Source organism: Otolemur garnettii, unplaced genomic scaffold (assembly GCF_000181295.1).
Source record: "Otolemur garnettii isolate 467f Iridium unplaced genomic scaffold, OtoGar3 scaffold00018, whole genome shotgun sequence".
Taxonomy (NCBI): domain Eukaryota; kingdom Metazoa; phylum Chordata; class Mammalia; order Primates; family Galagidae; genus Otolemur; species Otolemur garnettii.
In genome coordinates this window covers 1,711,643-1,730,042 of record NW_003852413.1, presented here as the reverse complement: position 1 = coordinate 1,730,042, position 18,400 = coordinate 1,711,643, and the positions used below count along the sequence as shown (strand labels likewise).

General features: G+C 52.4%; 1 protein-coding gene across 2 annotated transcripts in view; it reads right to left on the bottom strand.

Moving 5' to 3' along the window:
- SLC38A10 (solute carrier family 38 member 10) overlaps nucleotides 1–18,400 on the bottom strand; it is a 43,484-nt gene that overhangs the window by 6,945 nt on the left and 18,139 nt on the right. For both annotated transcript variants that reach the window (XM_012803187.2, XM_023511078.1), the window contains exons 9-11: nucleotides 15,670–15,781; nucleotides 14,607–14,713; nucleotides 5,738–5,894 (exon numbers count right to left, since the gene is read on the bottom strand). In XM_012803187.2, the coding sequence (XP_012658641.1) occupies nucleotides 5,738–5,894; nucleotides 14,607–14,713; nucleotides 15,670–15,781 (376 nt within the window). The remainder of the gene's footprint in view (nucleotides 1–5,737; nucleotides 5,895–14,606; nucleotides 14,714–15,669; nucleotides 15,782–18,400) is intronic.

Below are 18,400 nucleotides of genomic sequence, written 5' to 3'. Positions count from 1 at the left end.
CTCAAAAAATAAAAAAGGAAAGCCTGCCAAATCTGGGGCCTTCACTGCCGTGTGATCTGTGCCCCCAAGACCTGAGCTCAGAGCCACAAAGCAGAGCACAGCAGCCGGTGGGTCTGTAGAACTGGTCCAAAAAGAGCCAGTTAGGTAATTATAACCATTCTAAAAAGCCACTTTCTGTGTGTTAGGCAACAACACAGAACAAGCTAAGTGGAAAAAACTTTGAAAACTGGACTCGTGGCATTCCAGAGGCCCCCAAACAGCCTCTATGACAATGGTTCTCAACCTTCCTAACGCTGTGGCCCTTTAATACAGTTCCTGTGGGTTGAGAACCACTGCTCTAGGGCCATCTCCGGGACACATGCTGCCCAGCAAAGGGGAGATGAAAGTCCCCTGTGGACCGCAGTGAAGCTGCATGTGCCCCAACATAGGCACTGCAGCCCTCAGTATGCACAGGCCCCGTGGGTCACACACACCCTGTTCAGGGGGCCTGTGGGTCTCACCACCTCCCAAAGGAGGAAACAGAATCACTCGAGAGACCCGTCTTCCACCTTGGAAAGTATGCCATGGCCATCACAGCAGAGTGTCCTGAACAGCTGGGTAATGGCCCAGACAGCCACAAGCAGACACCCTGGTGCACTGTTGAGTCAGTAACTGCTTCAGGAGGTACACGGCCACCCAACCTCCCTGCAGGTGACACACTGGTCCCACCACACACTGCCCCTGGAGGGCCACGGTGTGCAGATGCACCTCAGAGTGCCAGCCTCCACAACAGGTGCTGTGGTCACAGAGCCAAGAAAACGAGGCATGAGGGAAGAGCACACAGAACAAGGGACATCGATCGGCACCCCTAACAGGACAGTTGCCTTGAGCAGCCATTTTCTCAGCAGGAAACAGAACTCAGTTTGTCACCCGGCCATGAATCAATGACCTGGGACAGCAAGGACAAAGAGGGGCCATGGGACACGTGGAGTTGCCTTGTAGGTTCCTTTGGGAAACCTCCCAGGAACACCATGCCTCTGAGTGTCCTGCCGCTCTGGCTCTGGGGGATGGGAGCTCAGGGCTGGACAGAGCAAGGTGGTGCCGCCCAGCCAGGTTTGCCCCCATGCCTGTCCTCTTGCAGCTGTCCGCAGGCAGCAGACACAGCCTTTCCAAAACGGAACTAGCCTTTCATCAGGGACAGGGTGCCAACAAGGGCCTCCAGGCCAAAGTGAAACTAATACAAAACTTCAAAATTAGCGACTGAAAAACACACTGTGTCCTGCCAGGCATGGGCATGGACACAGCCCTAGGTGGTGTGCAGACGCCTCTGAGAGGGACTCCGCATCCAGACTCCTTCCCTTAGGAGGTGAGTGACAGACTGGCTGACTTGCAGCAGGGAGGCCTCTGTGAGACGGGCAGGAGCCCCACCTGGTACACACAGCCATCCCGGCCGCCCTCACTCAGCTCAAGAGTGGTGTTAGCTCCAGTCACAAAAGCATGACCACCAGCACCGGCACCCAGGATCAGGAAATTCCATGTTCATGCTGCATTCTGCCACTCCTTATTGGCAGGCACTGGGATACAGGTCGTCAGCTCATCTCACATGCAGAAATGTGCAAACATAGTAACACGTGACACCCCACACACACACACACTGCCCCCTTCAGAAACAGACACCAGGCCTTCCCTTCCCACTGCCCAGCAGCACAAGGGGACCCAGGGCTGCTCAGGCTCTGTTCTGGCTCAACTGTCTTTGGATCAGACACAGAGACATGGGTGTGACCCAGGGTCACAATCCTCCTTCTTGGGAGGGGAAGAGGCAACACTCACCATAGACCCCTGACCAGCATGTTTGAGGCTGGGGTCCACCTTGGAGGTGGGTGGGGCTCCTCTGTGTATCCCCCAACTGCAGCCAGTACACAGGCAGCTCCACTGGGCAATGGCTTCACCCTGCTGCCCTCTATGCATATGCCATCAGTAATGATAAGCACAGTCACCTCAGAGTGCCAGCCTCCAAAACAAAGCGATTTTTTTTTTTTTTGGAGACAGAGTCTCATGTTGTTGCCCTCAGTAGAGTGCTATGGCATTAGCTCACAGCAACCTCAAATTCTTGGGCTCAAGCCTCAGCCTCCTGAGTAGCTGGGACTACAGGCGCCACCACAACATCCAGCTAATTTTTAGAGACGGGGGTCTCGCTCTGGCTCAGCCTGGTCTCAAACCTGTGAGCTCAGCCAATCCACCCACCTCGGCCTCCCAGAGTGCTGGGATTACAGATGTGAGCCATTGCGCCCAGCCCAAAAGAAAGTGATTTTTAAAAATTATCCCAGCAGCTCACTGATGAAAAATCCCCCATCAATTCAAGGAGAGCCCCGAGTTCAGGAGACTCAGGAGCCAAAGGCTGTAACTTGGGAAGCAAGGCAAAGGCCACCCAGTCAGCATAGTGGTTCGTGCCTGTAACCCGTGTAGACCAGCCTGGGCAACAGAGTGAACCCTGTCTAAAAACAAGTAAAATGGCCTGTTAAGAAGGAACTCTTTTAAGCTAGTCCCTGCTTTCAGGTTAATTTCCTACAGACTGATTTCTGACTTTCCCTGATGGGGGCATGAAGAAAGCATGACTCACTGAAGGCTTAACTTTAAAACCCAAACTTCTGGACTTGGCTGGCAGATGACTTGTCTTTACAAATTGAGGGGAATCCCAGTGACTCAGATCATCTGGCTCCTGACACCTGGAGTGGCCGGCTGGGTGGCTACAGTGCCAGGCAAAGGGCCACACAGCCGGTCCTGAGTTGCACACCTCCAGCAGGTGGCACGGGCTCCTGCAAGGACCGGCTTGCATACCCACTACTGCCTCTCATGTAGAGGTGGAAGAAGATCCAGAGGCCTTGGACAGAGCACCAAGGGGCTCATGAGCTGCACACACCTGTCCCGTCCCCCAGCTGTGCAGATAGCTCTCCCATGCCCTGCTGGGGCGGCCTTCAACAGCTCCTCACTGTATCCCAAACACCTCTCCTCCTATTGTCATCCTTGTCCAGTGAGTTGGCAGATTCATAAAGGACCACTTGGGAGACAGGAAAGGGTCATGACCTCCTGACAGCCTCAGGCTTGTGTTGGTCCATGTGCCCCCCCAGCCTTAGTGCATAGACGTGTGATCACTTCTGTCCTCTGTCCACACACGTGACATATCACCACCAGCAAGTGCCATGTCACATTGCTGCAGTCTGGGTCCCCTCTCTAGCCAGACCTCTGCCTTTTTCTCACCAAGCAGAAGTACAGCTGTGCTCACCCCACAGAGAGACAGGGACAAGCTGTCAACCAGGTACAGCAAGGGGGCAAGAGGTGTTGGGAGGAACCCACAGCTTTGCAAGGAGAGAGCAGACGCCACAGAACCAGGCCCTGGGGATGCTGTGGCGCTCAGAGGAGCAGCCTGACTGGCCTGACAGAGCACTGTCTTCAGGGACCTCCACAGGGACTCAGTCATGCTTGCAGTGGCAGCGCCTGCAGCCCAGGCCACACGTGCCAGGCAGGGTGCCCCTGAGACAGCAGGGCTTAAACCCAAGGCTAGCATAGAGCTCTCACCCAAGTCAGCAGGTACAATTTTTGGCCTCTGAAACATCAGAGACCAATAAAACTCACCAGACAGTCCAACAGGGCACACCAGCAAAAGCCACATTGTCCCCAGATGTATGGTGGTGCCTGTGGCTCAAGGAGTAGGGCACCAGCCCCATATACTGAAGGAGGCGGGTTCAAACCCAGCTCTGGCCAAAAGAAAAAAAACAACCCTGTCCCCAGCTCTGCCTTAAGGCAGCCCGTCAGTTAAAGGGGAGGCTAGATGGCTAGAAAATTGGAGAACACGCTAAAAACAAACAGCATGTGTTTCTGAGAGGAGCTGTGTGTTCTGTTATAGCCTCGTGGAGTAAACAGAAACCAGATGTGGCCTCAGAGAGCACCAGGTGAGCTGGCAGTCGTGCAGGCCTTAGGGACAGAACACAGCTGCTTGGCCAGGTGGGGTCTGGGGCCACACAGCACATGGGGACGGAAGTCTGGGTGCTGACCCTGAGAAAGTCCTCACGGGGTATGCTTGAGTCCACAGGGGCAGGAGCACCACATGCCACCCTTCGCCCCGACTCCTCTCTGCCTCCTCCTCCATTAGCACCCACTCTGTGCCCTCAGCCCTGAAAGGCACCAAGTTGGCCCTCCCTGGCCAGCCTTAGCCTGGGGCCACCAGCCAGGTGGGCACACAGCATGTACTTCCCCTTCAAGTTGACACTTATCCAGTGCCAGTTACTGAGTCTGATGTAAGGCAGCCACCAACACCACCAATTTCTGAATGCCATCTGTTTCTCCAGTGACCCCAGTGATCCAGAAGAGTCTGCCCTGCTGGCCTCTTCTGATACCAGCACCCCCAGCCCAGGGCACCCAGAAAACAGGCATCTTCTCACCTGCCCGCCCTTCCCAGGAAGGCAGTGGCAGCTCGCTCAGAGCACCAAGCAAGAGGGTTTCCTTGGGGGCAGTCCGAGGAATACTGGTCCAGAACCAAGACCACAACAAACCCCAGGGTCATGGCCAAGACTGTGGGGCTCCTTTTGACAGGATGTTTTCTTCTACCCATATGGAAGGCTGAGCACCCTGCCAGCACCTCCACCACAGCCTAAAACCCCCCACCCATAGGTGGACGCCTGGAGAATCTGGCCCCTACCCCTGGCCTCTGCCATGGGATGAATGGGATGCAGACAGCCCTGGCCATTGGGGCAGAGTCCCCACAGTGATGTCACCACAGACAGCACCACCCACCACCCCCCAGGCCCTGGCCACTCAGAGCTGCTGGGCAGATGTTGGCCAGGGGCACTGCTGCCCTGTGTGGCCCCCACCTAGGTCTGTGAAAGTTGGGGTACATCAGCTACCCCAGACACATGGAGCTGCAGCTATACCCCAGAAAGTCCCTACATGCCCTATGGGACATAGCCTCAGATGGAGGTGACAAGATAGCACATACATAGCACCACCAGGTCCTTTCTGAGGAACCTGCAGCTGCATGGGGGGTAAGGGTATGACCCCACCCATAGGCCTAGTGGATGAACAGTAAAAACCAAAGCAGTGGGTGGCACCTGTGGCTCAGTGGGTATCAGCCCCATATACCAAGGGTGGCGGGTTCGAGCCCGGCCCTGGCCAAACTGCAACAAAAAAATAGCTGGGTGTTATGGCAGGCGCCTGTACTCCCAGCTAATCAGGAGGCCGAGGCAAGAGAATTGCATAGGCCCAGGAGTTGAAGGTTGCTGTGAGCTGTGTAATAACCACAGCACTCTACTGAGAGTGATATAGTGAGACTCTCTCTCTACCAAAAAAAAAAAAAAAAAAGCAGTTAGCAGGCTATGGCGCCATGGTGACTCTGCTTGGAAGAAAACAGGCTAGAAATTCACCTCCTCAAAGCAAAACACAAATGTGAGCCCCAGGGGACCTCAGCCAGTGTCCTCTACACATGGTAGCAGCACCCTGGCCCCTTCACACACAGAGCATCTCTAGGAAAAGGGTGGTGCATCTCGCACCCAGGACTTCCCACCTGCTGCCCCCAAACAGGGCAGAGGCTGCTGGGCAGATAAGCAATACCCTTAGACCAAAGCCAGGAGTCTGCACAGTGCCACCTGTACCCCTGGGGTTATTTACCCTAAGCAGGTTCAGGGGCTGGGACTGGGCCTGTACACATGAGAGCCACCTGCCAAGAGCCACTTACCTCAGAGCCATGTGCCCAAGAGCCACGTACCTGAGAGCCGGACCACCTCTGCCTTCATCAAACCCTCGGCCTCCTTAAGCTGGCTGCCGGGGGCTTCTGGTGCCACATCCACGGGGGCTTCCTCACTCACAGATAGGGTGGTGAGTGTGCTAACCACCAGGACGCCCAGGCCAACCCAGAGCACCACCTGGAGGGGCAGAGACCACAGCAAAAGAGTCATACCTTCCCCAAACCTTGCCCAGAACAGTGGGGAATGGTGGGAAGGGGCCCAGAGGCAGGAAGAAGGAAAGGTGGGCACCAGGCAGTCAGGCTCAGGACAGCTGGGGGAAGGACTGAAGCCTGATGCAGCAGCTGTGCAGGCAGCCAGAGCCAGGCAGGCAGCAGTCAGCAGGAGCTGTGGGATTCACAGGGCACTGAGGAGGAGCAGGCAGGCAGCAGTCAGCAGGGAGCTATGGGAATCGCAGGGCCACTGGGAGAGGCAGGCAAGAGGGACATGGAGGCAGAGGCCCAGCCCCTGTCCTGCTCTGGAAAAGGTTAGTCCTTAGACCACCCTGGCAAGAGGAGCCAGAACCGCTGGCAGAGGCCGGGTGGAGGAAGCAGCCTCTTCCTCTCCCTGGCGGTGCCATGGCACCCATTAGGTCACCCAGTGAGTCACTTTGAGGCACAACAGATCTTCATGGGGCCTCTCCCTCTGGTAGCAGCCCCCCCTTATAAAGGTCCCACAGTGGATGATAAACACTGCCCTGGGTGACTCAGCAAGCAGGTGCCACATTGTAGAGCTCCTCCCCTCCTGAGCCCGACCCCTGGAGTCTTCCCTACTCCAGCACCCACCTGCTGAGCTCTCTCCCCCTGCCTGCCTGCCCTGCTCTGCTGAGTCTGCCCTGGTATACTAAGGCCACACTCCCTGGTGAGCAAGACTCCTGGCAGGGCAGGCAGCCTTCCCATAGGGCTAGTAGGACCCTCGTCACCCCACCTCCATGTGGTCTCAGAGCCAGGATTCAAAATCCTTTCTTGAGAGGTATGTTGACTTTTAAAATAAAAAATCAGTCAAAAGAACAGGTGATAGTTTCCTGGGACCAACACAACTGGAGTGGACAGCTCTCCACAGGAAAGAAATAATGCCCTGAATCTGGGTGGTGACCAACTGGGAAACAAAACCACCTCGGGGAAAGAGCCCCTCTCTCTCACTGCCACCCGAGAATCACAGAGCAGGCGCAGCTCTAGGAAGCCGAGTGCTGCTGACAGTCCAGGCTCAGCCAGCTCCAGGAGGGGAGGACCGACATGGTGCACCCTATGGACACGTGGGACCCTCAGGGTGCCTGATCTGCCCCTCTCGCAGTAACCACAGCAGGCCAGAGTATTAGGTGACAGCAGGACAGCCACGTGTGCATGGGGACACAGAGCACCTGCAAGTTCTACAGGGCTCAGGGTCAAGGGCCCTGCCCCAGCAGTTCCCCTTCAAGGCAGTGGATGTGCATCTTCAGCCCTGTCACACCATGAAGGACACATTCACGGAGCAGTGATGGTGTGTAACCAATGACTTCTGAAGAGAAAGAAACATAACACCTGCTGAGGACCCAGCTCCAGGTGGGGGAGGTGTAGGAAAATCCAGCACTGACAGTGGGGCGTGGGACAGCAGGGCAGTGACGGCTAGGCACCGGATGGCAGGCAGGGACTGTGGAGCACGGAACAGCCCAGAGAGAAACATCAGGGAAGCCCCAGGTTCCCTGAGCCCTCCTGACTCATCATCCTAAGTCAAAGCCAGATGGAGCAGAGACTAGGCTCTGGCTGTCCATGCAGAGGTCCAGTCCGGCCCAAAGCAGGCACTTGCTGTCGGGTCCTGGGAAGCCCTTCCCAGTGCTGGCCCACCTTGCAGGACAGCAAAGCCACCATGCCTGGGTGGATTCCTGTAAGCAGGTGCATCTGAGTGCACCTTGTACTTCTCCAGCCTATGGCAGAAATGACCTTGCTGAGAACAATGAAAAAAATTATCTCCCTCCTTGGACTTCCTGAGACACCAACAGGATAACAGGAAGACCCCGCTAAGAATACTCAGATGTGACCAAGAACACATTTCTGCTCTGGTGTCCTGTCCCCGGTAGGTTAGGAGAAAGAGAGTTCAGAACAAAGAGAATGGGCCAGGGCAGCAGCAGGAAGGCTCAAGAACCCCTCCAATCCCTATGTGGACATGGACATCTCTAAAACTCTCTGTGGTTAGTCATTTTATGTCATGTTATTTTCAACCGAGACCTTATTTAGCATTTCCATGGAGACTAACAAAGTCATCCATGACAATGAATGGTTTATTTTAACCCTCAGCTTAAAAAATGAAAATCACATGCAAAATAAAAAAACATTAAGTTTGTCAACACCAGGAGGTAGACCAAAAAGGCCCCCAGCCTCACCTGCTGGGAAATTACACAAATGCTCTCAGGAAAGGGCAGAAAGCTGGGCATGGTAGCTCACATCTATAATCCCAGCACTCTGGGAAGCCAAGGCAGGTGGATCACTTAAGCTCAAAAGTTCGAGAGCAGCCTGAGCAAGAATGAGATCCCATCTGTTAAAAATAGCCAGGCGCCTATAGTCCCAGCTACTTGGGATGCTGAGGAAAGAGGCTTGCTTGAGCCCAGGAGTTCAAGGTTGCTGCAAGCTAGGCTGAGGCCATAGCACTCCACCCAGGGCACAGAGTAAGACTCTGTCTTACATACAGAAAAGGCAAGCGCAGAAAGCAGTTGATGGAGAAAGGGTGCTAAACCACAGAGCCCCAGCGGGAATCTGGGCAACAGGTCAGGACCAAGTGTGGCAGGAGGAGCCCTCCAGGGCAGCTGAACCAGAAAACGCCTGGGCAACCAACTCGCATCAGAGTCCAGGAAGGTCTTGAAATGTACTGTGGCAAAATGTAAATGCAAGTCACAAAGCGGGGCCTGCCAGCAGCAGCAAATGGGACAGGCCAAGGACCACGCTCAGACCCAGACCAGGCTAGCAGGAAAAAAGCCCAGCTCCAGCCCACACCATGCGCGTGCCCGCTGCTGCCTCCCACCTGCGGCACCCGAGTCCTTGGGCAGAGCTATCCTTGGGCTCACACTCCACAGCAGCAGAACAGCCCTGAGCAATGTGACAACAGAGATCCTGAATACACCCCACCTGGCTGCAAGTCTCCCCCCCGCCCCCGCCTTTCCCAAGACTTCCACTGAGCCTTACACACCTGCCCCAGGCCATGGGGCCTCTGTGCTGCCCAGTGCCCTAGCATGAGCTGCTGGCTGCCCAGTGGAGCCCCCACAACTGAACAGACATCAGGGTTTATACCCTCAGCCATTCCTTTGAGGGCACATCGTGGACCATGAAAACCCAGGCAGAGAAGCCAGAGCCACTCCGGCTTGAGGGGATTATGGGCCAAGAAAGTGGTACAGACATCTGTGACAGTGCCGGGGCCCCACCAGCTCCACACTCACCCAGCCACCAAGTCCCAGTCTGCAAGCCCATGCTACTGGTACGAATGTGCACCAGAGCCTGGGGAAACTTGGCTTCAAGGGCAGCAGATGCCCTGGTGGCCTGGCATTTGGAAGCAGCACAGATTACCACCTGCAGACACCATAGTGTATGAAGACAGGTGAGGGGTGAGTGGTCCCCAGTTGCCATTCTGTGCAGAGTGTAAGAGGCTTGTGGAACGCAGGATGCATGTAGGGCAGGGATGTCCAGTTCTCTCATCTCCTGAATACCGAAGCACATCCAGTTCTGCACTCTAATGGTCAGCCCGGATGGTCTGGGACCCTGAGGAACCTGTCTGGGGTGCAGCTGCACAGTTGGGGTGCAGTTGCTGGAACAGTTGCCCACAGCAGAACTGCCTTTGAGGCAGGTGGAGAAACGGGATCTACCATGCCAGATACCTGATCCCACAGCACCCCTGACATCAGGGCATCCGTGACTTTGACTTTGGCAGTGAGTCACCTTAACAGCATCACAGAGCCCATAGGAGGAGGCACACCAAGCCACTGTGTGTCTCAGCCCATGCCAGGAGAATCCTGGGGCTACACTGAGGTACAAAGGCCACGCAGCAGCTGGAGCACTGCCCCAGGAGTGACCGTGGCCTCCAGATCTTTGAGGGGTCCCTGAGTCAAAACAAAGAAGAGCACCCAGGTGGGAAGAAAACTCATATCTCACCTTATCTCAAGAGGACACATGAGGCAAGTTCTGTACTTTAGGGATAGGGCACACACTTAGGGTCACTGTCCAAGAGCCCCACTCACACACACCCTAAGCCTCTATGGACCTTGAGGCTTACCTCTGACTACAGGCAGACGGCCCCTTTGGAGCCCTCTGTGAGCCTTGGCACGTGTTCACCTATGTATGCCTCCCCAGAGAAATAGGCTCTTCACACGGCTGCCCCTGGGTGCCTGGGACCAGCCTTGGATGTCCCCTATGCCCGTCCTCCACTACAAGAGGATTTCTTAAGCCCAGGAGTTTGAGACTAGTCTCAGCAAGAGTAAGATCTCATCTCCAATAAAAATTAAAAAACTAGGCGAGTGTTGTGGCGGGCAGCACTCAGGAGGCTGAAGCAAACAAAGCACTTGCACCCAGGAGTCTGAGGCTGCTGTGGGGTATGACCTCACAGCACTCTACCAGGGCAACAAAGTGAGACTCTGTCTCAAAAAAAGAAAAACAGAATGTCCAGAAAATTTATTCATAAGAGCAAAGAGGAGGAATTAGAATTAAAATTTTAGAGAGCAACAGGCCATAATGCAGTGAGCACTATTACAAGTCGTGGTGATTAAAACAGCCCACAAGGACAAACCAGTCAGCAAGTTAAAATGCAAGGGCCAGGGCAGGCCTGAAGAGGCACAGGAGTTTAATACATGACAGCAGCAACATGCCGCATCAGCGAGGGGTTATTTTATAAAGAGCATGTGGCAATTGCAGAACCTCTAGGAAAAAACTCAGGATACTACTTTGTTTCTTACTCCAAAATAAAACACAAATGGTGCAAAGATCTAAATCAAGAAAATGAGGTCATGGAAGTACTAAGAAAATGAGAAGGGATTTCCAAAAAGAATACTGGTGTGGGGAAGGTCTTTCCAACTGTCATCTTTTTTTCCCCTTTAAAAAAAGCCCAACAAGCTGGGACTCGGGAAGCACTCTGGGCAGTGGCCGTGCTCCTCATGCCCCCAGAGCTCCTAGAATGCATGGGGGAACTGCTGCCTCAAGCTACGGGAGAGAAGCTAGTACCCAACTGATGGTCCCACTCAATCACCAAAGCTGGATGAACATCGAGATCACCCAACCATAGACACTACTGACGAACCCCCGCAGCTTGGATATGGAGGGCCAAGATTCCAGAGAGCAAAGGGAAGCACTTAGGCACAGAGGGCAAGTAGAGTGGACCTTGCAGATCAGGGGCAAGGGCTCCCCAGCAGTGAGAGCTTGGAGGAGGGAAGGAAGCCTCAGAGAAGGTGCCCTGTGTTCCACATGCACCAGGGTATGGGCCAGCTACCAGCTGTTCAGAGAACTGAGCAGAGAGAAGCTGGCAAGAGGATGAACACCAAGCAGAGAGACTGGCCATCTGGGGTGACAGTGTCCAGTTAAGAACCAGCAGGGCTGTGCCCGAAGAGTCTTCCGCCTTTCCTCATGCGAGGGTTGCAAGAAAGCACTATCCAGCAGCCCCCTGTCTCAAACCTAGCATCTGCACAGCACCAAGCACACTGGAAGACAGAGCCAAATGACAAAAACCAGGAAGCCACCAAGGGTCATAACAGCAATACTGACTATGAGAAACAGTAACTCCATGCAGAATTACAGTACACAAGAATAGCGGCTCCAAAGACCAGTGGAGGGTAAGAAGAGTTTGCATATTGTGGAAGTTTTGCTTTGTCTGGGAATCGGTAAAAAAAAGTCCTAATTTACTGTTGATTCCAATATGTCAAGGATTCCTATCAACTGCCTACTTAGGCCCCGTGAGGTCCTAGCACTCTGCAAGGCCAAGGCAGGTGGATTGCCTGAGCTCAGGAGTTCAAGACCGGCCTGAGCAAAAAGTGAGACCCTGTCTCTACTAAAAATAGAAAAAACTGAGGCAAGAGGATCACTTAAGCCCAAGAGTTGGAGGTTGCTGTGAGCTATAATGCCATAGCACTCCACCCAGGGCGACAGCTTAAGACTCTCTCAAAAAAAAAAAAACAAAAAACAAAAAAAACCCTACACATTACACATCATACACTATACCATACACACACCACATTATACCACGTGTCTGCATGTTATCCACTCTCTAACATCAGAATAATAGAAACATACCAACAAGCTAAGAGAGGAAAAAAGAATGAATATTTTATCTCTTTATTTACCTATTTATTTATTTATTTTTGAGACAGAGTCTCACTTTGTCGCCCTCAGTAGAATGCTGTGGCATCACTGCTCACAGCAACCTCCTGCTCTTAGGCTTAGGCGATTCTCTTGCCTCAGCCTCCCAAGTAGCTGGGACTACAGGCACCTGTCATAACGTCCAGCTATTTTTTTTGTTGCTGTTGCAGTTTGGCTGGGGGCTGGGTTTGAACCCACCACCCTGGGTATGTGGAGCTGGGGCCCTACTCACTGAGCCACAGGCACTGTCCCAAGAATGAATACTTTAAATGACTGATTTAAAAGGAGGAGGCTCCCAAAGAAGAGGATTTAAAAGGACCCCAAAGAAAAAAATAAACAAAAATAACAGATGAGATGAACAAAAAATAAGGAGTAAGATGGAAGTATTTACCCTAAATCAGTAATTACATTAAGTGTGAACTGTCTTAAACACTCCTCAATAAACTGGGTAACAGCAAACAAAAGCCAACTATATGCTAGTACAAGAGAGGTACCTCCAATATCAGGGCACAGAGAGATCAGACCCAAGGCAGAGGCCTAAGTTACCTACAACACCAAGGAGAAAAGTGTTTCCAAAGATAAAAAGGGACATTTCACAAGTTAAGAAGTCAATTAGACAAGAAACTATAACCAGCTAAAATCTGTGTGCTCGTATCAACATAGCTTCAAAATAAAAAGCAAAAAATTTACAGAACTGAAGAAATAAATTTGCAATTACAAAGGAGTTTTATACCTTTCTCAAAACCAATAAGCAAGATTAAAAAATCAGCAAAATTCTGTCAAAATCTGAAAATAGCAGTTCATAAATTTTCTAACATATGCAAACCACTGTGTCCAACAACTGCAGAAGGGCCAGACCAGCCAACAGTCACTGAAATAGACATTTGTATGCTAGGCTATTTTTGATAAGGTCTTGCTCTTGCTCAGGCTGGTCTCTAACTCCTGAGCTCAAGCAATCCACCTGCCTTGGCCTCCCGGAGTGTTGGGATTACAGGCATGAGCCACCACACATGGCCTTAGGCCAACGTTTCTTAACTAGGACATATAAACCATGAAAGAAAAGAAACTGATAAACTAGACCAAACAAAAATGAAGAGCTTCTATTCCTCCAAAGACATCCTTAAGAAAGTGACAAAGACAGCCTGGAGCCAGAGAAAATATTTGCGATCTATATTTCTGAAAAAGAACTCATATCCAGACTTTGTTAAAAACTCCCACAAATTAATAGGAGATAATCCAATACATAAAAACAAACAAACAGGCAAGACGTGAAAGACACTCGAGCAGAGATAGCCATCCACCCTGAGCTCTCAAGACGGACCAACCAAGACTGCACATGAGGTGCTGCCCCAGCCCCAGGTCCCCACTGGAGGGCTGGAATCTGAAAGGGGGCTTGGATGAGAAGTCACCCACTCTCTCACGTGCTGCTAGAGAACTGAAAAACAGTCTGGCAGAACCTGCCAATGCCGAACCCCCCCACCCGACTGGTCTCCTAAGCATGCGTCCCACAGAACCATGCACACCAAGTTGGAAACGAGCTTCTGCCCCACAAGACTGGGCAAACTGCAGCCGACTCATGCAGTGGGACACTGCACAGCAGTGAGAATCAGTGGTGGTGCTGTACAGTGGTGTGGATGAGCTCAGAGTCACGCACACCACCTGTGCTGCAGACTCTGTTCACTCCCACTTGAAGACAGGCAGAACCATTGCTGACTCGCAAGACAGACCAGAAGTGAACTTTGGGGTGGGAGCCTAAGGTGCCTGAAGGGGGCTCTGAGTGCTAGAACGTTCTGTCTGCTCTGGACAGTGGTTCCATCGCTGGTTGACTATGCACAACTGTATACACACTGTATACAAAAATGGCATGTATATCATACTTCTGAAACATTCACCAATAAACTTCGGTATGAAAAAGCTAAACAACTCCATGAGAGTCAACAAAAACACAGGCAGTTCACAGAAAAGAAACACAAGCCATTCTAAACCCATGAGAATACATTCATGTTCACATCAAGGAAGCCAAAAGCGAAGACTGAAAGGCCCCACTGTGGGGATACAGACCCCCAAGTGCTCACGCTCCCGGCACAGGCTTCACGTCCAAGCCTCCTGCCACACACAGAGAGAGCCCCGTAACAGCAGAAGACTAGAGACATGGCGCACTGCAATAGGGACCATGGAACTTTCTACAATTGAAACCATGGAGCCACCAAAACTGGGCAGCTCCACACAGAGGCTGTGGAGCGACCTGCAGGGACTGACACAAGGAGGTGGCAGGAAGCTGTGTCATCATTAAAGAGCAAAGCAGGAATGCCGGCAACCTCCTCTCTGGACCTACCTAGAGCTCAGGGGAGGGGCTCCAGGAAATCCCCAGTATGAGAATGGATGGCAGAGACTGTGCAGCCACCAGGTTGAACCCCAGGCATCCCAGACCCACCTGATCAAGCACCCTTCCTGTGCTTCACATCTAAAACCATAAAACTCGTCAGCAAAACACACTGACCAGGCTTTCACTCACCTGCCCCCTCCTCCCACCCCATGCAGCACATACCTGGGGGGAGAGGGCACTCTTGTGCGTCCTCCTGTGAATCAGAGCAGGGCAGACGAAGCAAATAAGGCTTCCCATGGTCGCACCCGTGAGGCCCAGGACAGTCTCCACTAGGAGCAAAAAGGGACAGGAAGAAGTGAGCAGTGAAGGGCTCTGGCCAGGAGTGGAATTTGGGTGACAAAGGCCACTGCACATGACCTGGGAGCAGAGGCTCCCTCTGTGCCCACAGCCTTTATGTGGCTGAACACAGCAGATGATGTAGCCTGTGAGGGCTGCCCTGGTGGTTCATCTTCATCTTTAACGAGCCCAACCATGAAATTTCCTCCCTAAATCAGGACATCGGTGGCTCTGCCCTGCAGGATCACATGCTGCCCCTCCTGCCTTTGGGTGGTGAGTGCCACATGCAAACCCGGGCCTGGGCTGTGCTGGTGGAGTATAGCCTTGCTGCCAGACCTGGGCCTTGGGACACTGCCCAGGAAGGGTGTGTGTGAGTTCCCCTTGGTATCTGCTGACAATAAAGCTCTGCCCACCTGCCAGGAGTCAGTGCATTTGGATAACTTAAACCTCACTCAGAGCACTCAACTTTTCCCTTGGTAACGTGGCAACAAAATCAGAAACTGAAACAGCAGACGTAAGTCCTCCGTCCCTGCACTGGAGTCACACCCTTCTTGGATATCAGTGAGTGTGTGTTGTCCTGACACACTGCCCAGTTTTATCCCCTGCCTTACTCTTCAGGACAAAGAAAAAGAGAGAGTCTGGACCAGGTGTCTTCAAACTACAGCCCGCAGGCCACATTGGCCTGACGGGTGTTTTTGCCGCTGCTGCCTGTCCTGCTTAGCAGCCGACTAGTCCCAAGGTCCACAGTCCAGCCCTCCAACAGTGAGGGACAGTGAACTGGCCCCCTGTTTAAAAAGTCTGAGGACCTCTGGAGACTTTTTAGGAGGCCCAAAACTCTGGGTGTCTCAGCTGAATGCTGATGACACAGCCCTGTGTAGCAGTGGGAACAGCAAAAAAAGAGAGAGAGAAAAGAGATGGCTCCAGTCTTGGGAGCCATTCCCCACCTTACCATTGGGGATCAGGATGCCACCAACCATGGTTCCAAACACAACTGCGAGGGTGAGCGCTTTGAACCGGAGTGGAGGCATGTAGCCGCCAGCTGCAAAGGTACCATCTTTTTGCTGCACACAAAAAATAAAAACACAACCAACTTAACTTCTTCTACTCTGAAACAACTTACTTCTTCTTCTACTCTTATAAGCAATGCCTCACAGGCTCTGCCCAGCACACTAGGGGCATCCCCACACAGGGCTGGGAGGGTGCTCACCTGCCAAGCAACCATGACTGACACAGCCACATCTGGCTGGGCAACTTGTTTTTTTTTTTCTTTTTTGAGACAGAGTCTCCTTTTGTCTCCCTTGGTAGAGTGCCATGGCACCATAGCTCACAGCAACCTCAAACTCTTAGGCTCAAGCGATTCTCTTGCCTCAGCCTCCCAAGTAGCTGGGACTACAGGCACCCACCATAATGCTGGCTGTTTTTACAGACAGGGTCTCACTCTGGCTCAGACTGGTCTCAAACCCATAAGCTTAAGACAATTCACCTGCCTTGGTCTTCCAGAGTGCTGGGATTACAGGCATGTGCCACTGTGCCCAGCCTTGGCTGGGCAACTTTCATGAGAACCTGCCGCTCACACCTAGAAAATGCCAGGGAGGCACATGTGCTTTTCACCACAGTAGGGACCATGGATTTCACAACCTAGTTTTGAACCACTAGTCCAAAGTCCCTCTGTTTCCTCTTCAGAGCAACACAAGGGAGGTTTAGCATGTGCTCCAAAGCTCAAGGAGCAGGACACATCCCATGGCGCCGCCTCTGCCAACAACTGTGAGCCTCTCCTGGCCATTGGATCTCAGGGCACAGGCAGACCTCACACACAGATGGCATGCTATCACCATCTCCAGCATGTGTATTATAGGCAGAAAGCAACTGTGAAGTCCAAGAATAAACAAAGGGAGAAAGACACGCTGTGGCCCAGCCAGAGAACCAGCAGTGCCTATCACACCCGTAGGAAGGATCGGCTCCACTGTTCTAACCAGTGAGGATGTAGCAGGGACTGCCCCAGGTGACATACAGAGGGACAGGGGCAGATGGTCTGAATCCACCTGCCCGAGGGCCCCAGTGTGGCCTGGCATACCCCACTGAGGCCAGACTGCCCACCTGCCCCTGCCTAACACTCAGCAGGCTCCACTGCACCCTGGGCAGGGCACTGAGCATGTGTGCCTGTTTCCCACCCTGTAGACAGAAGCATCCCTCTACAAGTGATTCAATGCACAGGGAGGACTATGACGACTACCCCTGGGCTAGGTTGACAAGAGCAGAACCTTCCAGAACTGCTGTCTTGAAGTTCCCAGTTCTCAGAACAGATGCCCACACAAGACAGATGGAGGGGTGAGAACCTGAACACAAGCTGGTGTGGAAGGTGTCAGGACTACCCCAAACCTGAGCCACAGTCCACTGAGAGATAGCCCCAGGCAAAGGAAGAGGATGTGATACATGAGACGGCCATGAGAGTCAACCCAAGAGATCAAGCACGAAGGACCAGAAACAGCCAGGCCCCAGCAAGGAATGAGGGGCAAGGACAGAGATGCAGGACCCACAGGTGCCTGCACACACCACTAAGCCAGCAGCACAGAGCAGGTGGGCTCTGGGTACCTGTGTGGCAATGGCGCACACAGGCACAGAGGGAGAGAGAATACAGCTGCAGGGGGACTTTCTCATTTGATGTAACATTTCCTTTAATATCACTATTGATCCTTTTTCTTCTTTTGAGACAGAGTCTCACTTCCTTGCCCATGGTAGAGTGCTGTGGCATTATAGATCACAGCAACCTCAAGCTCTTGGGCTCAAAATGATCCTCTTGCCGCACCCTCCCAAATAGGTGGGACTACAGGCGCCTACCACAATGCCAGACTAGTTTTTCTAATTTTAAAAATGAGGTCTCGCTGTTGCTCAGGCTGGTCTTGAACTTGTGAGCTCAAGCAATCCACCCACCTCGGCCTCCTAGAGTGCTGTGATTACAGGCATGAGCCACTGCTCCCACCCCTATTGATTCTTTGATTTAAAAAAAAAAAGACAGCCAGGCACAGTGGCTCACACCTATAATCCCAGCACTCTGGGAGGCCAACACAGGTGGATTGCTTGCACTCAGGAGTTTGAGACTAGCCAGATTGTAAGAGTGAGACCCCATCTATAAAACTAGAAAAACTAGCCTGGCATTGTGGTAGGTGCCTCTAGTCTCAGCTACTTGGGAGGCTGAGGCAGGAGGATCGTTCAAGCTCAAGAGTTTGAGGTTACTATGAACTATGACACCATAGAACTCACAGATGACAAAGTGAGACTCTGTCTAAAATATAAATAAGATAGGGCAGCGCCTATGGCTCAAAGGAGCCTTAGGGCACCAGCCCCATATGCCAGAGGTGGTGAGTTTAAACCCAGCCCCGGCCAAAAAAAAAAAACTGCAAAATAATAATAATAATAATTAATAAATAAGATAGAAATGCCCTTATGTATAGAAACAAGAGCACTATTTATTTATTTTGAGACAGAGACACAAGCTGTTGCCCTGGGTAGAGTGCTGTGGTATCATAGCTCACAACAACTTCAAACTCCTAGGCTAAAGCAATTCTCTTGCCTCAGCCTCCTGGACTTTTTGTTGTTGTTGTTGCAGTTGTTTTAGTTGTCATTGTTGTTTTAGTTGCCAGGTTCGAGCCCACCATCCTCAGTGTATGGGCGCCACCAAG